The 25,927-nt window shown below is 42.1% G+C and overlaps 1 protein-coding gene across 1 annotated transcript in view; it reads right to left on the bottom strand.

The window, feature by feature from the left end:
- CD2AP (CD2 associated protein) overlaps positions 1 to 25,488 on the bottom strand; it is a 76,208-nt gene extending 50,720 nt beyond the window's left edge. The window contains exons 1-2 of the mRNA XM_064707819.1: positions 25,291 to 25,488; positions 3,947 to 4,107 (exon numbers count right to left, since the gene is read on the bottom strand). Coding sequence (XP_064563889.1) covers positions 3,947 to 4,107; positions 25,291 to 25,294 — 165 coding nt within the window. The 5' untranslated portion in view covers positions 25,295 to 25,488. The remainder of the gene's footprint in view (positions 1 to 3,946; positions 4,108 to 25,290) is intronic.
- Between the last annotated feature and the right edge of the window lie 439 nt (positions 25,489 to 25,927).

Raw genomic sequence — 25,927 nt, forward strand, 5'->3', positions numbered from 1 at the left:
CTTTCAGGAATTTATAAAATTGTTTATTTTAAATTGCCCATACAGGAAGAAGATGATAAATGGCAATAACAATGTCAGAAACAAGAACTCTATTTCAACCCCACTCAAAGAGGATATGCACACAGTTTAACAGGAATTTCAGACAAGGTTTTGTTAATAACACTGGAAACATGTACACTCCAAAACCCAACTCTGCAATACAGGAAGAACATCTTTAAGAAGCTGCAGCACTGAAAACTGAATTCAAGGAAATGAGCTTCACAAGTAGGCAGTGTAATTTTTTGCCTGCACTGTTTTTTTAACCTGCTTGTATTCAACTGTACATTTACCACCATCTCCTGGTTTTAGGACTGCTTTGGACATCCCACACACAGAGTTCACAGCCAACTTTTACAACACCTCCCACTCCCCACCCCACTCAGTGGCACTGCACAGAAGCATCTGAGGATGTTTCAGAAGCTTTATGGGGTTCCCTTTAACTGAGACTACCAGTTCTCTTTCTTTTAAAGCAAAATGATACAAGTCAGCACCAAGAGCTGCACCTTTTGGGACAGACCACCTCAGACTGCTCATTAACCCAGCAAGTGATGGGCTCACAGAAAACATCCTGGTCCCAGCTGGCACCAGGAACCAGACATCACCAAGCTCTGGTCGTTCTCCAGGATCTCCCCATCAATATGGAAAAGGCTTCAGTAGAAGCCATTAAAACTCAACCAAAAAGTTACCAGATGATGTTATAAGGTACCAAGCATCACCATTACACCAGTATCCACAAGAAGCTTCCATCAATTCCCTTCTCCACAGGAGTGCTTCAGTCACATAGTGCTTAGCACACCCACACTGTACAACAAATTAACCCAGTTAAAACCACAGTCTCAGCTTTCTCTGCTGCACTTCTGACAGCAAAGACCCAACTGCTACCACTGCACGAAACAAGCCTACCATCACAATTTAAAATTATTGTGCATATTTAGAAGACTTGAGAAATAAAAGGAAGACATAATCAAAAATCTATTTCCTGCTTTAACAACCCAAAATGAAGCTGACAGCACTTAGTCATACTTCAGACAGAAAAGATGCATTTGTCAAAGCATGAGAAGTGGCATAAAATGACAGTAAATCCTATGTATGGGCAGAGCCCAGAAGGAGGGAACAGAAGGGGACTGATCTGCCTTAGCAGTGAGGATACAGTCTGAATCTGGGGCATTCAACATATTCAGGCAGCATGCAGCAATAATCCTCCTGTCCACATTCTGCTTGTCCTTCTAACAGGCAAGAAGCAGCCTTGCACTGCCCAGCAGCCAAGGACAGTTTGCAGCTGGCACCAAGGCAACAAGCTCTTTTCCTGCCCTCACACAGGATGAAGAAGAGACAAACTAAAAAAATTAGCCAAAACCAACTAGCTTGAATTAGAACCTTCTCCCAATTCTCTTCCAGTTGATGAAAATCAAAGGCTTTTATTTATTTAAAAAAAAACATTTTCTCTAATAGCATCTAACATTTTAAAAAGAAAACATGCTTGTCTTTACCCAGTTCAATCTGTCATATTTATTATATTTTTAAATTTTACACATGAAGGCAAATCTAGTGGATAATACGTGCACTTTCAGCTTCAAATTTTAATCTTTTACAGATCAGCACAAATTAAAATTTACCATCCATGAAGAAGCTAAATCCTGGCCACAGTTCAATTCATAACAAACCACTGTGTATATATATATTACACCAATAAGCCACAAATTTAACCACATAATGCATTCAGGCCAGATCCTCATTTAATGCATGAAATTACACTCATAACAGGAGAGTAAGATGATCCTTTCAGGAAGTGATAAATATTTAAGTAGAGCCCCAGAATTTTGCAACCAACCCTGTAAAACTTGGTGCAACCCTTAGTACTGCCCACAGCAATTTGTGTTCTCTGGTCACATTTCTGTCCTCTTTCAGACTTCTGTGCTCCTTCCCTTTCATGTGGGTCATGAGAAGTCAGCAATACTCATTTCTTGTCAGCATCCTCACTGTTCTTACCATTCCCAATGGTGGTGGCTGCTCTCAGCAGCAAACCAATAAATCCATCTCTCCAGGGACTTTCCTCATTCACAGGGCCAAAGTCCAGCCCTGCCTGAGCTCATTTCCACCCCCTCCAGCAGGCCACCCACACCTTGCAGGTGTTAGCAGCACACCAGGCCAACAAGAGGCATTTGAGTTTAGCTGCTGAGGCTTGGTACTTGCAGCAGTCTGGTCACAGAAATAGCCCCTAGATCCTGCAGCATGATCCAACAACCCACCACAGCAGCAAATGAGAATGTTTGTTTGTTGTGTCTCCTCCCAAACCAACAACAACACACCACCAAAACACTTTTCTGCAACAGCTTTCCCAGAAATAGTCTTTCAAACTATCACTATCTGTAAATTAACTTTTACAAAGAAACTATAATTAAATTAACCATGAAGAAAACACACAACTTTCACGTCCCTAGCAATTAATGCTTTCCCTGATCTCACCACTACACAACAGCCTTCCAGCCTAAACACACTATCTTGAAGAAAAGTTCCCAACATCAGCCTCATAACTGCACTCAGGTTCAGCACCAAGAAGGCAAGTTACCCCTGTTGACATGAAACAAAAGTGATCATTTTCTTCTACACAACTTCCCTTCTGCTTCTCCAAACCCCTACACCTTCTAGAAAACTGACTGTCCTCTGTAATTCAGGACATCCGACCATGCCATGCACATATAAACAGCTGGAAAGTTAAAAACACCTGCAGCTGAGATGTCAGGATGGAAATAATTTTAAACAAAATTTATAAAAGCCACAGCTGCAGAAGGGGAAGAAAAGATCCAACAAGCATGGTAATTAACACAGAAACGTGTCACATCCGACCCAGGACAAGCTGCTGACACACAGAGCAGAAAAGAGCCGAGGCTGATGCTTTTTCTCTACACAGCACTTGAAAGCTAATTAAGAACATCAGCACAGTGATCATCAAACACCACTTGAGGTCAAATTACTATTTATACAGGACTCAAAACCCAAAAATGACTTTGAACTAAACTACCAACAACTTGAAAATGTTAGACAAGTGAAAAGCATTTGTACAAACTTTCCCTTGGTAGGAGACCCCCCCACCAGTTTTAAAAGGAAAATCTTAAAACCCCTCACAGTAAATCAGAAAATAATAATTTCAATTTTTCAGAAAAATTGTCAAATTTAAAGTAAGTGTAAAAAAGTGTTTATAGCACTGGACCAATATCCCCTTAGGTTTTCGCAACATGAAAGTATCACAGTAAGATACAATGGACAATTCTGGTTTGAAAGGAATTAATTTCATTTCAAAAGGGGCAGGAATACCTACATTCACTTGGACTATGTGGAAGTGTTACACCAAGGAGTTTGCAGAGTCACAAAAAAGGCAGTGCCAGCAGCAGAGTCCAGGGTAAAACAGAATTGCCCCTCCAAATAAAGCAGCTTGATCCAGGCTGAAAAATCCACATCAGCAAAGCCTGAGGATGTGGATCCTCACAAAACTGAGGATGCAGTTTTTCATTATAGATGAGCTGTGACCCCACTTTGCCAACTCTCTCATGGCTGGATGTCTTATGCAGGGGTAGGTTTAGGGTTTTTTTATATTCTTGTTTTTTTAATCAGTTCATCCCACTAAAGCAGATAACCATGGCTACAGACAATTTGGTTGAAGTCAGAGTGACACAGAACACATAATTCAAGGATACAGGCCAAAATAAATGCTAAAGTAAGAACAGACAACAGAAGTTAATTTTAAAAAATCTACAAAAGCATATTAAAAAATGTTAGCACCTTGAATGTCTTCCCATTATAAAAAACCATCCTGTTACAAATACAACGTCTATGTATTCCAGCTATTTCAGTAACAGTGACCCAGCCACACCACCACAGTAAAACCAAGGCAACGCAGAAAACTCACCTTCACAAAATTGTCAGGGAACATGCCCCTTCTGCCATTTAACTCCCCTTCCAGCCATCCTTCTTCTTCCAGTTTTTTCACATTCCTGATGATCTCCCCAACTCGGATTGTTAACTCATCATCGTGCACTGCATCATAGTCATATTCCACAATATAGTCCACTAAAAAGAAAAACAAAATCACACACCATGAATACAACCCAGACTGGGAAATGCAACTTGAAAGCCATGCATGTTCAAAAGGCAAACCTAACAATGAATGCTAACAAGCATCTCCCTCACAGCAATGCTCATTTGTGAACTGTGACATTCCCACGTATTTTTGAGAGGGAGACACAATTGGATAGTCACCTATTAGAATAAAGTAAATTTAGGAAGAGCACACCAGGTCATATTTTTGTGGTGGTAGGTAAGTTTTTGTTCATGTCTCGTGGAAGGAACTGCTGGCAATGATTTTTTTCCCCACCAAGTTCCAGCTGAAGATTTACCAATTATGAATCACTTACCACAGGGCAAGTGCTTCTGACTCAGTGCCCATTTGGGGCCAAGGATCAGACACTGTGTGTATGGTACATACTTGCAATGCTTTGTTAATCCTCATGCTTGAGCCTGCTACTATGTCTGCAAAAAACTGATTGCTCCACACACAGAATTTTTGCAGGTTTGATCCAAGAAATTCAATACAGCCAGAAGGTGTGTGATTGACAATATCATACAACTTAAATTGCAAATATGTAAAAAGAGACCCTCCTTCAGAGTCATTTGGTTTGTCTGAAGTAGAATAAGCAAGTGAGCTTTACTTTTGGTACAATTAAGTTTACTCAGAGGAGGACAGCAGTGTATTCACACACTCGTCCATCTGTTGCACAAGATCCATCAGAGTTGCTCACTGGCAGCTTGAGGCTTGTTTGGCAATAAAGACTCATTTGTTCATCGAGAAATTCTGTTCATGCCTGAAATTTCCACAAACCTGCAGCAATCAAATAATCTTCCCTCTCACTCAAATTCAGCCAAATATCCAGGCACTGCCAAATGTTAAAACACTGTCCTCAATGAAACCTCCCTGTCCTCTGCAGATCACAATGCACAAGAGCACAAGGTTAAAAGACAGAAATTCCGAAAGGTTGTGCAAGTTTTTTTCCCAGGTTAATCTATTTTATCAGTGCATAATAATACCCAACAGATAATTAAAAATGAATGAATCAAATAGGAAGAATCATTATTTCCTTGTTATTGAACTTAAGGCTGCATTAAACCAATGTGTAATTCTGATCAGTGGGCAGTTTTAATTACAAGTGCAGCTGCAGTGATTGCAATTAAGCCTTTATCCCTCTGCTGCCTATGGACAGCCAGAAAACCCTTAGTGAAAAACAGAACTACATGATGGTGCTATGAATGCAAGAGATGCTTGAATGATATGTCAGGCAAACTATTTTCTGAATGCACTCTTTAACAAAGGAACCAGTAGACATCAACATGAAGACTTAATTTTGCCAGAGTTAATTTGAAGATTTTTGAAGACTCAATTTTTAAACTTTCTTCCTTTAACAAAAAACAATCACTTTCTTTCTTATGCACAGAAGTTATCACCAGAGTTGTCTGCCTATGATATGCACTTGGAACTTCTAGCACATCTTTCTGTACTGTAGGTACTTACCTTTGCCAAATGTACTCTTTAAGCTTGTTTCAAAGCATCATATTCCCCCATTACTGCCTGCAGCAAGCAGAGTAGTTCTGTCTTGCTTCTGCACACAATTGTCTCTTGAGTGGCTGACAAAATATTGCCAAACACACACAAAATTCTGGCAGTCATAAATCATAAAGACAACAGTCATTCATCACCTAAGAGTCTGCAAATGAAAACATCACCTTCCAACTAACTCAACTCAGACATTCTGGAAACCTATAAATGTAGAAAAATGTAAGAAATATCCACGTCACATATTTCTCTCATGATATACTGTTTTGAAGCACATTAGCAGATAGCATATCCCATAGAACAGTTTTACAAAGCTAAACATGGAAAATGGATCACAACAGTGTAAGTCATGGCAAATGCTCGCAGCAGTGACTTGAACTGCCAAACACCTGGTCCTTTTTCCACAGCAGCACTAGATAATCACACCCACACTGTGTCAACATGAACCAATTCTACTGAAAGCTTATTTATTCCCTTGGGAGAAAGTTCCTGTATTTGTGTTTGAAATGCACAGACCATTCATTTGGTCACCTTTCCAGACTACAAAACACTTACTTGGTCATGCCACTAACAAACAGAGAACCTGAAAAACCTCCCAGTCATCATCCACATGTCTTTATGTTCCAAAGACAAATAGCAGTAAACAATCATCAGCTTCTTACACTTGAAATTGAGGTGCTGAACTTCCTCCTGTATTTGTGAGTGATACCCAAAGCCACCCTTGCTCTCATGGATACATAGACAAAACAGGTATGAATTCTGTTACCTGTCTGTGGAAGGGGAAGGGACCATGGGGAATGTTAAAATAGTTTCATCCCATAGATTTTTTTTCATATGATGGCAGAGGACCAGCAAGGAGCTACACATCCCATGTCTTGCTACCATGTGGCCCCTCAAGAACACTTACAAGTTTTGTTTTTCAATATTAGCAAGTAGCACTAGTTGAATCACCCGGCGATGGGCAAGAAACCTCTGTACTGCCAAACCAGTCCAGATTAAATAAATCTCTGAAAAATACTAGAGTATTATATTTACCCAAGTAAAAACAGAGTCCAGCAATGACAGAAAATGTTTTTAAGGAATCACAACTCCTTATAATAACACTAACTAGAAATTACATTAGTTTACTGATTATACTTCTTAATGCTTGTAGTAGTTCTGAATGCTTCAGGTTCTCACTTTTAAAAGTTTTACTCAAGAACAGATACACTGCAATCGGTCAGCAGTAAGGTGGACTCCTGCAGTAAAAGCTGGTCAAAACTGTTTTTAAAAATTCTCAACTGGTAGAAGGTTGCAGAACCCCTCAGCAACACAAGCTATCAAACCCCCCTATCTTATCTGACTTCTGCTTTTTACACTGCTTTCTCCTTTTCAAACCTCACTCAAATCAATTATCTGGAGCTTAAAGTCCATAACGATCAAGTTTCAAATGAAAAATAGTCTTAGGCTTAAGCAGGAACACTGTGAGGTTTATTGTGCTTTTCTAGCACATCCAGAAACACTAAAGTTCACCTGAGAGGGGAAGACAATTTCCTCCTGATTTTTCACAGTATCTGCATACAAGAAAGGCTGAAAGAGCTGGGAAAAGGCTCAGGGATATCTCATCGGTCAGGGTGTGGAAAAGACCAAGCAGTGCCCAATGAAAACACAAGAGGCAGCGGGACAAAATGAAAACAAACAAATGCCACTTAAACATATATAAACACACTGTCATCTGACGACAGCTTTCCAACATACTCAGGAAACCTTCCAGATGGTGTTTTTTGAAGGTTCTGACCTATTTTCAGGGGCAACTGACTGATTAAAATCAACACAGCTACAAAAAACATATTGACTGGATATATTTGGAGGAAGATGGCTCTGTGGGAGGGGTCTGCTCAGCTCTTGCTTTTTAATAAGATGACAACCTCACTAACAAAACAGGAGTGAAACAATTAGGTTGGGCATTAGGAAGAAACTCTTCATAAAGAAAAGAGTGTGCATATATTGGAATGGCCAGCCCAGGGAGGTGTTTAAGGGAAGACTGAATGTGGCACTTAGTGGTGTGGATGGTGTTTGGTCATAGGTTGGATTCCATGATCTCAGAGGTCTTTTCCAACCCGGCTGATTCTGTGATAAAACACACCAAACCCATCAAAGCCAGGCAGCAGCAGCTACAGACTAGGTCATTCCCCACAGCACACAGTGTCCTACCTAACAGCTCTGACCAAGCAGCTCCCACTGTCAGCCAAGGCAGCAACACTGCCTGCACCAGGCATTCAGCCACTGCTGGCACAGCTGGGCTCCCCACGTGGCCAAACCTTACACAAGCAGCTCTTCAGTGCCAAGGCAGAGGCCAAGTCTCCCAAAAAGCATGGCCACATTATACCCATCTTCTCTGATTTTAAACAAAGGACGCCTTCAGCTATTCAGACACTTTCTGAAGTTGCCTATAAGAGGTAACCAAGTCCCTCTGGTAGCCCTGAAATAGAAATCAAAACACAGATCAAGGAAGAGTGGAAAATATATCAAAATTCTAGCATGCCTGTGTCTTCAATAGAACTAGGCACTCATCCAGCAAAGAGCACAATTTTACATACTCGGTACTTTGTTTAGGGTATTACAATGTTGTCAGAACCCAGTGACCTTTCTGTTGTAGACAAAAAACACAGACCAGATTTAAAATAAAAGTCCATTAAAAACACACTTTAATAGCTTCTACATTTTTTAAAAAGATGGGAGAGGGATTCATCAGATAACTGAAATCCTTGTATATAATGGGAAGCCTTGCTGAAATTTGCTGCAGGCCTGGAGGGACAGGGTCCAATTGTGAAGCAGCAAGAATTGCTGCAGTGCTCCATAAAGGTCTCTTCAGGCAGGTTTCAGGCCAGTTCAAAGTCATTTATTGGAACAACAACCCTGGAAAGTTGTGTGACCTCCAGAAGTACCTTGCCAGCAGAACTGCAGTTGTGTTAGAAACTGAGGTTTTGCTTTTCCAGTTTACCAAAACAGACAGTTGCTAGATGAATAAAACAAACTTCATTAGTACTGCTATTTCCACTTGTACATTTATCACATAAAACCAGCCAAGTATAGTCTCCTATAAAACAAAGCTTAACAATTTTGTTATTATGTATGAATAGAGTTACAAAGATATTTTATTTTATCTTGTCACAGACCAAGTTTGAACTAAAGACAAAAGAACCACAGAGGACACAATCTTACACTTTTCATTACCATATTCTTCTTCACAACTCTTTCAAAATCAGGTGCTGAACTTAAGGAGAATGATCTTTCCAACTCTTTTCCCACAAAAATGCTTCTACCATTTATGAGCTATAGGAATTCCAGCTGGTTTAATATTAATATAATAGTATATGTTCAGCCACTTAAGACAGACCTTAACACTGAAAAAGTAGCTCAGGTGTTTAAACACTGAACAATGAAAACACTTCCGTAAGTGTTAAACATAAGACGTGGTTATAAGAATGTTTTCCTTCCACTTCAATACCATATAATTTCCTGTCACCCTGACCTGAGTCACTGATGACAACCCAGATGCTTAAATAGAAAGGCCTGACAGAATTCCCACTACCCTTAAAATTCTAGCTCCTGACCTCAAACTGCGAGTTTTGTCTACAAAGCTCCCCTGTAAAGACACATGCACAAGGTGAGCACCAGGGTTTGGGAACCAAAGACAAATCCATCCTGGCCAAGAGCTCCCACTGCTCTGCAGCCAAGCTCCCTCCAGGTTCTGCTTCACACTCCTGATTATAAATTCCCAGAATGACCAGTTCCCCAAAGATCCAAGTATTCCTCTGGGGTACAGATGTAGGTTTGCTCTCCCTCAGTTGGAGAGGAGTGCTTCACATGTCCCACTATCAGGGAAACCACTCTGAGCACTGGTCTTGTGCAAAAGTCCTTGCCTTCCCTTCACACCCCAATAACCATCCAACTGAGAAACACCTGAGGGACTGAACCTTGAACAGATGGAAACATTCAGTATTTCCTACTTCCCCTCTCATGGTGCCCAATAAAGTTACATCACCAACAGAGAGTGGGGAAACCCACAGAGCTGTATTTCCAAGACAGCTTAACCCAAGGACGTTGTGATCTCCTGCTTTCTTCTGTGTGCATTCAGTGGTCCCTTCCCCTGCTCTCTGCTTAAATTAGTAGTTATTTATAATACTGGGGAATCAGATAAAGAAAACAGTTCAAGAGAAAGCTTGTAATGACAACTTTCTGCAAGTTTATCTCCTTAAGACATCTCACTGCAGGGTCAGACATGGGACTGCTCCAAACCCACTTTAGATCAACCTCTACATCCCTGTTACATCCCAGATCAGGAGCACCCTGCTCAGTGAAGCTCCAAACCCCCCCTCATTTGTGGTGGTTCAGTTCAGTGTGGAACAGTCTCACAAAGTAATCTGGAATTTTCACTGAAACTAAACCCAGGAACACACCTGATGCACATTAATCTTTAACAGGCATTGTGTCCATGGGACTAGACTAAAACTACAATGACATAAAAATGTCCAAAACTTAAAATCTCAATATGGTCCCTCACACAAGCAATTTTCCACTCAACTTGCCCCTCCACGACTTGCTGCTTTGCTCAAAGCCAGTATCTGCCATGAAATCACATCCCAACATAACACATGATTGATACAAGGCCACTGGATTCTTGTCAACTCTGATGGTAAGGATGCAGTTCCATGCTATTATGAAACTGAACAAGTGTCATTAGCTAATGGAGACCATGCAGTCCACACATATTTAACTGTACAGTCACCAGTTTTGAGCCACACCACACAGAAGAGCAGACATTTATTTCACTGGGCTGAGCCATGCAGAGCCATCACACTCAGTTCCACGTGGAGGACTTTCAAACAGTTGCATCACAAGGGCTACTGCAAGCATTGAGCAGCACCAGTGAGATGTTTCACCTTCACAGGAGCTCAGAACGAGGTCGAGTCCTCCTGTACAGCCCCTGGAGTGGCAGTGACACATGGCAGAGCCATTTCTACCTGTGCCTCCTCCCCAGGGAACCACACCAGTTGTGCCAGCTCCAGTCCAGATAAACAGCTTTATACCAAAGCAGTCACACCTCCTCCTGCTCCTGAAGCTTTGATCCCATGTGCCAGCCAAGCAAACTCTGCTGCCACAAGGAAGGGATGTGGCAGAGGAAGTTCTCTGCAGTTTAAGACAATGCTGACCTCATTTATTCAAATATTGATTTATGGCCTTATTTTAAGCAAAATGCCCAGAGCCATGAGAATTCTTTCATTAGTTTAAAATAATACAACACAATGCCAATAAAATAGAAATATTTTCATGCCGTTTTATGTACATTTTCTTTTAAACATACACAATTAATTCCCAAACAGCTGTAAGCTAATTATTCCAGTCATGGATTATTTCAAAGACAGAGAACCTAAATCTGTACAATTTATTAGTTCAGGCTGCTGGGCAAACAAAAAATCCTTTCAAGCAGGATGCCTCCAATACATACAAACACACAGTGTTGGACCCAAGCTGATTCTACATAAAACCAGCTCAGCTATGTCTCCTCAGCCTCTGGAAGCACCACAAACACCCTGCTGTCACCGAGCGGGGACTCAGCTTGGATACAACAGGATTTGCTCTGTTTAAAGTAAGTTCATGCTGAAGTGAGTATAAGCCTTCACTCTCTTCAACACACCCCATCTCAGAAGGCTCAGCAGTTCAAAACAGCATTAGATGGGTGAGGGCAGTCAGACACTGCTGCACTCAGGCTAAATTCTGCTCAACAAACCCCTTTCTGCTTCCTCAGCACATGGGCTGACCAGCCAGAACTGTTGGATATGTGATCATTTACAAGACCTGTTAAAAACTTTGTAAGTACTCTCTAGTGCTTACACTGAGGATATTTTAAACTGCTATAAAGATAGCTTTCAGGAAAAAAAAAATTAAGTCAGAATAAACACACACCACAGAGAAAACCAGCAACAACAAGCAAACCAAAAAATGGCAACACCGCAACTTTGAAACTCACTATCTCCTATCTCATGTGAGTCTTTGCCTCCCCACACTTGAGCACCAACAGCCCTGCCACTGTCAGCTTCCCACGTTAAGCCCTTTGAGCTTAAAGGGAAAAAAACCACCATTGCAAGAGAGGAAGGAACAAGCTGGCACAAAAGCACTTCTGCTACTTCCTATTTGGTCTCACCACATTCTCTCCTTTCTAGCGATAACTACTTTATTGCATCCTTTCAGTATATACTTTTTCCCAAGGTCTGTCCTGACAGGACTACAGGCACTCATCTTAAACTGACAGAGGGGAAATTCAGATTAGACCTCAGGAAGGAACCCCTGCTGCTGAGGGTGGTGAGACAGCACCAGGAGCTGGCTGGGGATTGTACTGTCTGAGAGTTTGTGATTTGGATGTCAGTGGCATTGCAGTGAGAAGGTACTTTTGGGAGAAGTGTTTAGTGGCTGAGACTAATTTCAGTTGGGCCAACTTTTGCAGAATTTCCTGTCAGCTGTAAAGGTAAAATCAAAAGTGTAAGTAAGAAACTTCAGTGAGGTATATGAGAGATCTCATGGACTATAAGAAATCTGACAAAGTTACAGGATGTCTCTGAAAAGAACATGCTAATGGCAGGGATTTGTTAATTTATTTGTATGTTTTATAACAAAAAACATCATAAAATACATTTGTGTCTGAATCACAGGATAGCTTGGATGACCTTTAAAGAACATCCATGGGCAGGGACACCGGCCACCAGACCTGGTTGCTGCAAGCCCCACCCAGCCTGGCCTTGAACACTTCCAGGGATGAAACATCTGCAGCTTCTCTGAGCAGTCTGTGCCAGTGTCTCAAGTCTGTGACAAGGCAACTTTATTCAAAGTTTCTTTTTCCTTTTCTTTCTGTCCACCCTGCAGTATCTGCTAATTTTCCTTACTTATTTTGTAACTTGCTGTGTGCTGCATTACCCAGTTCCAGCTTTCTGCTTAAAGCAACAATTCCTCTACATCCATAGCTTGCCTAAAAAAAGGAAAATAAAAACAAAAATAGCAGTCTACCCTTGAGACAGTCTAAAGCCAGGAGACTTGGACTGTCAGCACAGAACTCGTCCATCTGGAAGCCGCCCTGGATCCGCCTGGCATTTTTAGATTGGGTAAGGCACTGGTGCATTCTCCAAGATATGACTCACCATGCATTTTTAATAAAAAGTTTGTGTTGAATTTTACAGCTCAGTAAGAATGCCTGGAATAATTAGGAAAATGAACAGTTGAAAACAGCTTAAAATGTAGGCTTTTCCTCTCAAATTATTTTAACTAATGAGAAACTCATTGCATTCTAACAGCAACCACCTCAAACATCAGTTTCTTGTGCCGGCTCGGGTGCAATTAGCAAGAGACTTTGGGAAGGAACCTAAACAGTATAGCAGAAACGCTGCCCAGCAGCCTGCTCTGAAAGACACAAACCACATATGCCTCATTTTCGCACTCCAGGCTCCTGTAATCTTCTGGAGTGCATTATAGTGCTTAACACTGCATAAGATAAAACACAACTGGAAATTGAACGTTTGTCAATTTTCACTTACCTAAAGCAAATTGTCTTCACACATACCGTCATAATTTTACAAATGTGCTGTAGATGATAAGTCACCACTGACAACCACATGGGAAGAAAAAGGTTTTAGGGATACCTCACTCCAGATTTATCAACTCTAGAAGTACCCCATCATGTCTCCTCCTACATTATCAGAAATACTTGTCTTAAACTCAGTCATAAATTTAATAAATGTTACAATTGTGGATTTAATTTAACCCCCACTTCTATGAGCAGCATTGCTGGCTCTTCCCTTTACAGCACAAGACATGAAATGGGAAGTATTAGAATAAAACCTCAACTACCTCCAAGTATTTAATACTTTATAAGGATAGCGGAGGTCAAAATATTTTGCCTGGGAAGTGACATGAAGCAGAAAGTGATGGTTTGTGCTGCAAGTCATTTCCTTCAGTCAGAGCAAGAAACCAGCCCAGAAATGAGAGGTGACACCTGCAGGAAAGGCAGCAAATATCTCCACGAGCGGAAGTGAAAAAATGCTACTAATTCACATTGCAGAGAAAACCAGAGATCTTTGAGGGCATAGGGGAACATATTTTAAAAAAACACACCACATTTTCTGAAGCCATGACTCAGACATTGTTCCATATATAGATTTATGCCTCTTCCTCTGTTCCTTCCTTAAGTTAATTTTGTAACATCTATTTGGCAAAACATTCAAGGTGAGTCACAAAACACCAAATTACAAGTTTTGCTAAAACAAAGCCATGCCAAAAAGCACTAAAGAACAAAAGAATCATATCTCATCTATATTTTGTTCAAATCCAAAGCACCAAATAAGCGGTGAAAGTACCTTAAGGTCAACATCGTATTTATTCGTGTTCCTTTAAAGCCTTCACTAGGTAATTAGCTCACAAAAATAAGTGTGAAACTTGCTTATCTGAGAACTCTTTGAACAAAGTCATTCCCCTGAAAAATAAAAAATTGTATTTGAAGTTTCCTTTCTTCTGTCAGGACTCCACACTACTATAAAAGCTTGAGCTTCTGCTGCAGACTTTTTTTTTCCAGGAGTCTCCTAGCCAAAAAGGACATCACGATCATAGCTCCAGGTTATGAATTCAAGAGTTATGAAAACAAGAAAATCTCTGAAAGCCTTTTGGGTTTAAATGAAAACTCCTTTTATGCTCTGAAGAAATGCAGAAATGCTTTGACAGACAGCCTACAATTTGGCACATCTCTAATTCTGAATGATAATTAGTACTTGTGCAAACATGGCAAGAATCTGGCTTTGAAATAAATTTACAGGAACTTAAAAGCATTATTTGGAGCATGCACAAAGTGTTCCCTTCATCTGTAAAAACAGACATGATGCAAGAGTCTGAATGGTTCCAGATTGGAATTTTGCAAAAACCACAAAATATGCTTAGCATTACAACAGGAACAAGTGTTTGTATCTGACTCCATGCTGTCAGGGCATACTAATTGTGACATGAAGTTCATTTACTTTTTATTGTGGACATTTTAGTCAAGACAATAAACTGAATATCTGACAAAAAAGCACAGAAAGAAATCTCTAGGAAATGGATTTCACAAAAGCCAGTCAAAACAGCAAATGCTCAAGGGCACCCTACAATCTCAATCAGTCAGTTTTAAAGGAGGCAAAATTGTTTCATTAGGTCAATTTATGTTCCAAAAGTTCAGAGAGCAAGTCCTTCAAATATCTATTTCCACGTGTATTTAGAAGGATTTAAGTAATTCTTGTTAAGATCATTATTTCATTCTGCAATGCTTCCAATCACAGGAAAATAGGGTTTGAAAAGACCTCTCGAGTTTACTTATTCCAAACTGGTCAGAACAAGGTTAATCCCAAAATCAAATGAGGTTGTTCAAGGCTTTGTCCAGCTATATTTTAGAAGCCTTGAAAAGATGGAGATAACACAGCTACCACAAGCACCTTTTCTGATACTGAATTCTCTTAATAATTTTTCCACATTATATTCAGTGGGAATTACCTCTGTCCTAACTTGCAGGCATTGGTTCATAATTTTTCACCATGCCTCCAAGGAGAGCAGGTTGTTCTCTCCAGGCTGCACCTACTCCTTGCACACCACACCATCAGCCTCCCAGCCACCCTCAACTCTCCAGTTCAGTGGCATTCCCTCTGCATGTGAAGGGAGGGAGGAGCAAAGCTGCACACAGTATTGAGAGCCTGCCTATGAGTGCCAGGGAGTAGGGAACACTTCCCCAGACCTGCTGGCTACTGTCCTGCCTGTGTCCCCTGGCAGAGAGTAAGGTAGCTCATTATTACTGCAGCACATCAATCATCCCCCATGCCATGCACTAGGGAGTTTTTTTAGGTACTTGGTCATTATCTTGAGCATTTGAAGAAATCAGTGTTATGTGAGCATCCCTACCTGCCCATCCTCCTGCTTCACTCCCAACAGTTCTTCCCTTGTACATCCATTTAGCTGAAACGTGCCAGAAGAGCAGCATCTCTAAAAGTAAGAGCTGTATATTTTTTATTTTTAGGTTTTTTTGTAGAGTCAGCACTGAAGCACTCAAATCTCAGTCCTTCCAAAGAAAAAACTTCAGGACTGCCCCAACACTTACCCTTCTACCTGATGGTTGGCTGATCACCAAATATGCAGCTTGGAAGCAACTACAGCATGTTAACAGAATTAATTGATAGTAACACCACCATTGGTATTTGAAGAATTTGAGAAGGGATCAGAGGCCTTACAGGAGTTCATGAAAAGCAGTCTGGGATAGCAGAAAAGCAAGGGATAGCAGTTGCTGCCATCAGGAGACAAAGCACCTGAGGCAAGTTCACAGAAAGCCAACCCTCCCCTCCACTGCTCTCAACACAGTCACTTGAAGGAGTAGTTTGGATTTCAGAAACACAAAGGAAATAGTCTTGGTTGTTCCCACATATTCACAAGTACAGGCATAATCCTGGGAATCCAGCTACATACACAAAAAAAAAAAAAAAGTGAAATCAAGAGAGAAGAGTCAACAATACAACCTTGGCTTTTTCAAACACCAAGGTCAGGATTTACCACTTCAGTCACTGCTCAGAACTGAAAAACCAGGATACAGCAGTGAACAGCAGGATCCAGCAGCTCTGTGTTGATGGGAAATCAGTCCAGTCTCCTTGCTGCATGGAGATGGCAGGCTGTGCCTCATTGTACTGACAGCATGTCTCCTGTTTATAAACAGCTTTATTTCATCTGCTGTTCATCCAGCCTGAGGCTTTCTGTTACTGGTTATCTACCAGGGCAGGTTTTCTCCTACAGCCTACACATTAGAAGCTATTTACTTTACAATCCATACATGTACCTTATAGTTCTCTCTCAGTAAGGATGAAGTGCTAAGACTGAAGAGCAAACTCTTCCCACAGAATAAGCATCTAGTAAGGTGATGAACACATGAAAACAAGAGGAAGCAATTTTATATACACTCTTAATTGTGCTTTTACTTGACAACATCTCACAGTTAATTTTTTTATATTCATTTCTATAGCACACAAAGATTTAAAAAATGCCTTCAAGCTCTCCTCAAGCTGCAAAGGATCTCAACTGAGATAGTTTCCAATTCCCCTACTTCCTGACTCCACATCCTTATTCAGATACTGGTAGGCTGTAAAAGCAGACCCTGTTACACTTAGGCTTCTGATAATGTGAATGTGTCAATGTAGTGGTTTTTAGTATAATCTTCCCCTTCACAGACACTCTCCTTCCCTGTGCTGAGGGATGAGATGTATTTTCAGTAACCTGCAGGTCAGGCAAAGGAAGCCCTGTATTTGATTTTCAAGAGCAAAACAGCACAGTTCATGATAATTTATCCTTAATTAAAAGGCTACATTCTGCTGTTTGCACTTCTCAAGAAAATCTGCTGCCTCTTTATCTACCATACCCAGGAGAGCATGGGATTAACATACTTGCTTTTATCTTCATGGCTTCAAAAGCCTTGCTCACCTCAGCACTTCCACTGCCCCACTTCCAGCACAGAATCTCATTCCACCTGGCTTCTGAACAGCACCAACTCAGCTGAACACGGCAAGAAGTGTTGCTTGGGACATGGAGGTTTCTAACAAATAGCCCACGGCTCACCCTGCAGACACTCATGCAGCTTTTAAATCCTGCTAATTTTGTCAAGTCCCGTACCAAAATCTCTTAACAAAAGAATATTCTTCACTGAACCTCTTTGGAAAGGGAAACAGACAGGCTCTGCTTTTCTGGAACGACTGCTTTAGTCACTTACAGAGACCAGAGTTTGACAGTGACTCCAATCTGAGGCTAAAGCTGTGACCCTGCATGGTCTCTCCCTACTCATTCTCATTTCATCACCTCTTCCCCTGTGCTGGTCTCACAGTTGTGCTGCTCCAGGGTGTGTCAGACTAGCTTGCTGCCAGATCAGCCAGCTGGTTCTCTTCCAGCTGGATTCAGCCTTAGCCAGTGTCTTGGACTAGATCATTGCATGGACACATGATCACTAAACCTGCCAAAAGGGGTGATTAAAGAAGACACTGATATCTGCATTATCCAGGGATTGCCCATACCAACAAATGATGGATCTAGCATTCCCCTGGCAATTTGTTCTAGCAATTAATAACTTCCCTGACAGAAACATTTAGATGTTGAAATGAGTGCAAATAGCAATGTGATTTACCTCAAGTTTTAGGCAGGCTTATTCTACTTAATCTTGCATTTACTGGTTTATGATAGTGCTAAAATAGCCAAACTACATAAAAGCATTTAAGTGATGGGAACATTGCAAGTCCAGCCCAACTGCAAAAAATCAGGATAAAGAAGAACAGATGCATAGCATACTTTTACATATTGTGCTCAGTCCTCTTCTCTATTGAGAACAACCAAAACCAACACCTTCAGAAATACAAAAGGCACCTCAGTAACAGGTTTTAGCTGTTTAGAATCTATTTTCTCTTTAAAGGTATTATTAAATCAATTAAAAAATTGCAAATTAGAGGTACAGTTTAAAAGGAACATTAAGCTGGCTTAAAATGGACTGGGAGGGATTAAAAAACCCTTTAAAGATTCAGAAAAAGAATGCTCTGAAACAACCAGATCATCAGCACTTAGGAAGAACAATTAATATAGACACACTGAAGAAACTTATGAAATTATAGCATGGATCTAGTGCAAAGTAACTGCAGGTTAAAACAGAAACGGAAAAACACTCTACATTCCCTGACTCCTGAAATTCAGTCCCATCCACTCTCTTGCCCAGGAGGTAAGGACTGCAGCCAGTGAGGCCATGCAGCTTGCTGACAGGATGGCCAAGCTGGCACAGGAGTTTGTCCCCAGCAGGCAGCTCAGCTCCCAGCAGGGCTCATGGCCACTGGAGCCAGCCACAGGCACTGCACAGCCCCAGCAGCAGCCTGGAGTTATCTCTGAAGCACAGCCTGGAACTGCACCCACGGTGTGACAAGGGAGATTATATGCAAAGCAGCCTTCAAACAAATCTGTTCACAGCTCAAGGTACAAGTTCAGAGTTAAGTGGTGAGATTCTTCCCCTCTTCACAAAACTAGCGGCTTTATTTCTTCAAGCAGCAAAGAGGGAGACCCTTCTGCCTGAGTGCCAAAGATGCAATGAGAAGAAACAACTTGAAATATTCTGACAAGAATGTTTGCTTTCATATTTTTCCTGAAAAATGAAGGAACAGTGCAATTTGGGGAAATAAAAACACACTAAGAGGAATGAAGGTACATTGGTATGTTACCAATAAAGCCACAATTGAACTGAAGAGCCAAAACTGGAAGATAAAAAATTTCTGTTGTGTCCAAACTGACAACTGCCGTAAGTGTGCTGCAGCTGGTTTCAGTGTCAGTAGCATCCTCATCCTCCTCCTGCAGCCATGAGCTCAGTCTCAGTTTTTGGACAGCCAGCCTTGCTGAAAGCTGATTCAGGAAGACAGGGAAGTTTCAGATTATTTGGTTCATACAAGCAAGGGAAGAGAAGAATGCTTATTAGTCAGAGGTAAGCGAAGGCTCAGACTTAACTTCAGTGCCAGCTTAAAAAGATCGAACTATATCCACAGTCAAAAACATTTGACAAAGGCCAACCACTTAGTAACTTTATCAAAGAGGCAGAAACTGAAGACTTAAAAGTCTTCTTTAAATAGTAAGCCAGGCAAGTTTCCAGGAACTCTAGCAAAACTGCTTTATTTAAAATTAAAGTAAAAATCATTAATAACTGCCATCCACAAAAACCTATTCACAGCTGCTGCAGAAGCAAAAATAATGAGATTGCCCAGCACTGCTTAATTCCAAAACCATTTGCCTCTAATGACAAAATGTACCATGTTTACAGGGATTTATTTACTGTTAAGAAACAGTGCAGTCTTAAGCCATTTAAATAATTTAAAGCAACACTTTATCTAGTTAAAACTAGAAAGCAATAACATTCATTTTGAGTTTCTTCAACAACAATGTCAAATTTAAACTCAATTTGCAATCACAAAGTTCTTCAGCACTAAGTGGAAAGCAACTGCAGCCCTCATCTGTAACAACACAGCTCAGCACTGCATAAACTGCTGAAATTACAGGAAAATGCTTCATTTTTTTAAATTATTCAAAATATTATATTCTAATTTATTCTGCTGAAAGCAGTCCTGGTCTAATACAGATTTCACAGAAAGTTCTGAGTTGGAAGGGACCCACAAGGATCATTGAGTCCAACTCTTAAATAAATGGCCCTTACAGGGACTAAACTCATAATCTTGCTGTTTTTAGCACCAGGCTCTGAGGAGCTGAGCCAATATCAGGGTCATGAGCATATTATAGGCAATAAATATTCCTTTCAGAAAAGTGAACTTAATATTCTAAATTACCTCATATTATACTCTCTACAGGGTACATCACCCCAAAGTGGAAAGATTTAACTAATTTGGCAGACAGACACATCCTGCAGTTTTTCCTTCAGCCTGATTTAGGACTCTGGCAGTAGCAAGACCTACATTTTAAAAAATATCTACAGTGCATCCTTTTCTTTGTTCAAGATTTCTGAAAAAGAAATATTTCATACTGATTGTATATGAATAAAGTCAATTCTGCATGGAAGTAGTGAAGTAAAACACAATCCCACCCAAAAACTCTTGCTGGCATTAGTCAGAGAAAGTAAATAGCCATGCTGGTGAAATGAAGTCTGAAGTTTATGGTGGGAAACAGGGAATAATTGAGGGTGAAAGGACACTTGTTAACATAACAAGAATTCACATCAGAAAAGAGGCAAATGGAAAGGCAGTTTTAGTGCTTCAGTCCTGCTGTCACCAGTGCACCAGGACAGCCATGGGTGACGCTCAGAGTTGTGCTCCCACCACCACAGCACTGGAGAAATCTGTTTCTCACCACCCCACATCCAAAGTAAGGGACAGCAAAAGCTCAGGCATCACCTCCACTGAATGCTGGGAACGTTTTAGATCATTAGCACATTCACAACTCAGAGCACAAACAAAAAAACATCATTATGGAAAGAAAAAGTAGAATGGAATTTAGCTACCTTACAAATTACAGGATGCAGTTTAAAAAAAGACAAACAAATACCCACTTTAAAAGGAGCAGAAGAAAAAGGTTAAACCCCTGCCAAGGCCCAGAACACATTTTAAGTGCCCAGACAACAATCTCAGCTGATAGAAATCGCTACACCCCAGACCCACAAGCAACAAATTTCACCTGATTGACTCACCACTTCTGTCAAGATGATTTGAGACACTTGAAGCTTTTTCATTGCTGCTCTTTCCTAACAAATCATTTTTATCAAGCCAGGTTAAGGAACTAGCAGACCAGCAGTCACGTGTGACAGCATCTCGAGGAGGCAAAATGAATGGGAAGAGCAGAGCTGTGACAGCCGGAGCAGGACAGAGCAGCCACCTCACTCAGCCCCAGGCAGCACAGCGTGCCCGACCACACATTTCCTGTGTTTATGCAACAAAAACCCACTAAGGGGAAAAAAAAAACCAAGCACAGGCAGACAATGGAGAAAGCCCGTGAAGGTGAGGGTAATTCGAGGACAAGGTCCTACCTGGCTGAAACTAAAGCTCTCAAGAACCGTAAGAAAAACAAGAGAAATCAAGACAGTAAATATAATTCCACCCCTGCACAAAGTTAACTCCTGAATAACATGAAAAACTCTTTTCAACAAGATGAAAAAATGATCAATACTAAAATAACTATCCAGTAAAGGTGACCAGTACATGATAAAAGTACACCTAGAGAGACTTGTCAGTATGAAGCCACCAAACAATCACCCACCATTTCTCAAAAACACAAAGAAGTCTGGTAGAACAAGGAACAGTTTCAGGGCAAAAAAACCTCACGCTGAAAGGACATATTTCCCCCACTCATTCCCATATATGCTAAACAAGGATTCCCACTGTCACAGAGAGTGGTTGGCAAAAACCACAAGGCTTTTTTGAGCCCCTCAGGGATGGACAACCACGGTCTTGAACTATGTATAAAAAAAGATCCCGTGAAACCACAAACACCTCTGAGAAAGTTCATAAATCACTTACTGCCAGACTAGGGGTTTTTATTTAAAAAAAAAAAAACAAACTAAAAAAAACTTTCCACTACAAACCTGCCTTCCATATCCTTTTCTTCCTTCCTGTCTCCACAGTCAGGACTCTCAGCACAGCAGTTCTTACATTCTTGGGGGAAAAAAACCCAAAAAACAAAAAAGGCAAGAGCTGAGCTGACAGATGCTCTAGCACCTTTTGAAGCAATTTCTGCTCAGTCTTCACCCAAAGTCAGGATCCATCAACTCTTCCCAGGTACTGTAATTTGGCTTCCCAGTAGCTTAGGCATATATCTTCCAGAATCAGTTTTACATCACCTTCCCTTATGGTTTTGTGTACAATAAAGAAAATGGTAGTACGAAACCAGTTTGCTGAGCACCACAGGTACAGCTGGTCAACATCAGCCTCATCAAGTACCTGAGTGCAGAAGGGTTTAACAACTCAACTTCTGATAATCATTTCACTCTACAAAATGCACTCAGCTGTACATCCCACCTTACATATTTCCTGGTAAAAACAGCAGCAGCAGCAGGACTCTTCATCTATCCTACCCCATTTGTTTGGGGGTGTATGGAGTAGATTTTTGGTTGGGGGATTGTTCTGTGAGGGGGTTTTTGTTTCTTTTTGAATTGAAGAACAAATCCTGAAGAAATGTTCTAACAGGTTCTTGGAATACTACTGAGGAATACTGAAACTGCCACTGTTTTCACAGCAACATGTCTGAAGTATTAAGTCTGCTTACAAAAACCTCCTAGATTGTTTTTTGTCGCCAACATGAAGCTATCAAAAGGCTTCACACAAGTTCAATGTTCAATGAACTTACTCTGTAGACCAAATATATTTATACTTATTCTGTTGGCAATGAAGAAGTATGTCTGGTTTCTTAAAGTATCCCAAAATTATAATTTTTTCTGAAGAGAACATGTAGCAAATTCAGATATACTAACCATGGGAACCACAAATCAAAGTCTGCACAAATTTTTGGAAATAAAAAAGATGGGAGGATGCATATAGCTAAGAAGGTACTGACAGATGTTCAGTGGATTGCAGTTTTCCACTGTGGCAATTTATCAGCTGCTGTTGGAATGTTTCCTTCTTAGTTATAAAGCCATATGACAGTTAGCTGGAAGCTAATCTCTCCAAGTTAATATCAACCCAAAACAGCAAAATACAATTCAATAAATAAAGTCTTTTCTACCTAGAACATCTGAATACATTTTTTCCCTTTAATCTGTTTACCAAGCCGTTTCTAGAGTCATACACACATGATTACTGTAGTGCAGAAGGTAGAGAATTATAATGACAGGACTCAAGGGTGTCACTGGACATTACCAATAACTTTATATGGTCTTGTGTGTGTCACCTCTGATCACATCCCCCTCCCCATCCTTCAGACGCCTGAATGACACATGCTCTTGAAACATTAATTTCCAGCTACCAGAAGAACATGAAAGAACTTGTTTCCAAGGCATTCTGTACTTCTGCCCTTCTCCTTTTGGTTCCTCCAGAGTCATGCTGGCTGTTCTTACTTCTCCATAAATCTCAAAAATCCTTGAGTTCATCAAAGATACCTCAACACTCCCCTCTAAGCCACCTCTTACATGTCAAATCCCTTCCACAAGCTGACATAACAGACAATCTCTTATCAAGAGCGAGCTCTACCATGAGACCAGTAATAAAATAATCAACTAATGACTTCCCAAGATAAATTGGGAGGCAACTACTAATCACAGTGAGTGCAGAGCATGCTACAGTTACTTCTTTTTCCACTCTTACTTTTTTGTTTTATTGTACATTCCTCACCCCTTCTGACCACAATAAAGAAATACTTGAAAATTTGAATAAAGGACAACACCTTCAGAGAAAATCTGTTTAAAAGACACTGAGGTTATCATACACTCCTTTCTAGAGCTTGGTCACCATCCTGGCAGGAACTGCTCTGTAACTGCACATACACACAAATTGTTATGGTAATAAATAACCCACACAACAGCAATACTCACAGTGTGTGCACCCCCTCAGTTCAGTCATATCTAGAACCGTAATAACATGCTCATTATGCTCATCAGAAAAGGATTTCCTTTAGAAAAGGAAACTTGAGGACAAAAATACATAAAACCATGTCATAGAATAATCACATACAATCATGAACTGGACTCGGTCGCTATACAGTATTCCTAACTGTACTAATTGAGTATACTAAGGATTTTAATAAATCCCAACCTACCATAGGTCAATCCAGAGGTGTTTCTCATTTCAGCATTACAGCCTGAGTTCAATAAGTTTAATTAGCACACTAAGCCTTTATGCTTTAGGAGCTACCATCACGGGCCACTATAATGACCTGGGCAGACATTTCTCACTTGCAAATAAAACAATGCAGCCCGAAAAGAAATCAAGAGCAAGTCTTACCTATTCTGAATAATCACAAAAAGTATCTGAAAGTGAGATGTTTGGCTTCTACCAGAATTTAAAACACTAATTTCATTTTCTATTTTCAGATTTCATTTTAAGTGCGCTTTGACCTCATAAGACAACTTCCACTGAGATGAACACTCTGAAAGCAGATCTTGATAATCAGCAGAACACCAGCCAGGAGGAGCGCTTCTCGCTTCACTAACTGCACGTTTGATCTGCACACCGTGCACTTCTTCGTTTCCATGCACAACGGGGAGGCAGAAAGGCTATCCAAAAGCCAGGTACCCTTCCACTGGAAAAGCTTTACTCCCGTTCTGATGGGGCATGTTTGCACAGAGCAGCACAAGCACAGCGGACACTGAAGACCAGCGCTGCCACCCGCGCCCCTGCACAGCACAGCACACAGGGCGGAGGTGTAAGAGACACACGAACTGATCCCCGCACCGTTCTGGACCCCGGTGAGGTCCGAAATCTCTACAAAGGGGAAGTCGCTATAGGCAAAGAGGGCTCTCAAGAGCGGCGTTTAAGTTCACACGTTGATACTTCCCCATGCCGACACTTACACTAAAAACCAGACCCATCACAAATGACTGTTCCCAGTGTGAACCTGAACTGACACATCCTGAACACAGGAACATTCCCAGGGGTTCTACACTCACTCTCTTTAAAATACAGTGAGTGCTTCCGCTTTGGTGGAGAAATGGGCGAAGGCGCAGCTCAAATTGACGCTGAGTGGGAAAAAAAAAAAAAAGGCGAAAGGGCTGGATTTAGCCATAAAAACTTTTATGCTTCACCAAGCCACTCCCTCCAAGCAGCACCAGGCATTGCTGCACACCTACTTCGCTCTTCCCACGGAAACGCACGGAACCCCCGCGCCTCCTCCCAGCCCGGGCCCCTCCGCAGCCCCCGGGGCCGGCCGGGCGGGACGGGGCGGCCCCGGCCTCTCCGGGAGGGAGCGCTCACCGAGCACCTGCCGCACTCGCCGGCCCGGCAGCTCCTCCACCGTGCCCCGGGTGCTGACACCGCTCCCGCCCTGGCCATCTCAGGGGCTGCCCCAGGCTCCGCGGGTCCGCGCCCTCCCCTCACACAAAGGGCGGCGAAGGCGCCCCCGAAGAAGCGGGAAGAGGGGGCCGGTCCCGCCGCCCGCCCCGCCGCGCTCACCCATGCTGCGACCGCCCGCCCAGGCTCGGCGGAGCGGCTCCGGGTCCCGCCGACACGCTCAAGCCGGGCACTGCGGCTCCATCCGTGGCGCTACGGGCGTGGAAGAGGCAGCTCCGAGCCGCGGGCGGCCCGGGGCAGAGACGCCGCTCGCCCGTCCCGTCCCGCCGCTCCCGCTGCCGCCGCAGCCGAGCTCGGGCACCGGCGGCTCCGCCCCGCCCACGGCGGGGGGCGCCAAGTCCCGCGAGAGCCGCGCGCCGACACCACCCCCACGCCGTTGCCAGGCGGGGGCGACGTCACCGCCGCTGCTCCACCCACGGGGATCTCGCTCCGCCCTCGGGCCCGCCCCTCAGGGCAGGCCCCGGCCCCGGCCCCGGCACACCCTCATCGCGCCCCTCGTTAGACCGCGCGTCAGACGCTTCATCCGCCCTTCAGCGCTCCTCTCATCACCGCCCTCATCAAATCACCCCTCATGACCCCCTCACAGCTCCCTCATCACTCCCCAGTCAGCCTCCTCTCTTATAACCTACTCACCATTCCTCACATCCCTCGTCACCCCCTTCACACAATCACAGAACAGGATAGGTCAGAAGGGACCGCAGTGATTCTACCTCCCTGCTCAATCAGAATTACCCAGAGC

Source organism: Zonotrichia leucophrys, chromosome 3 (assembly GCF_028769735.1).
Source record: "Zonotrichia leucophrys gambelii isolate GWCS_2022_RI chromosome 3, RI_Zleu_2.0, whole genome shotgun sequence".
Lineage (NCBI taxonomy): Eukaryota > Metazoa > Chordata > Aves > Passeriformes > Passerellidae > Zonotrichia > Zonotrichia leucophrys.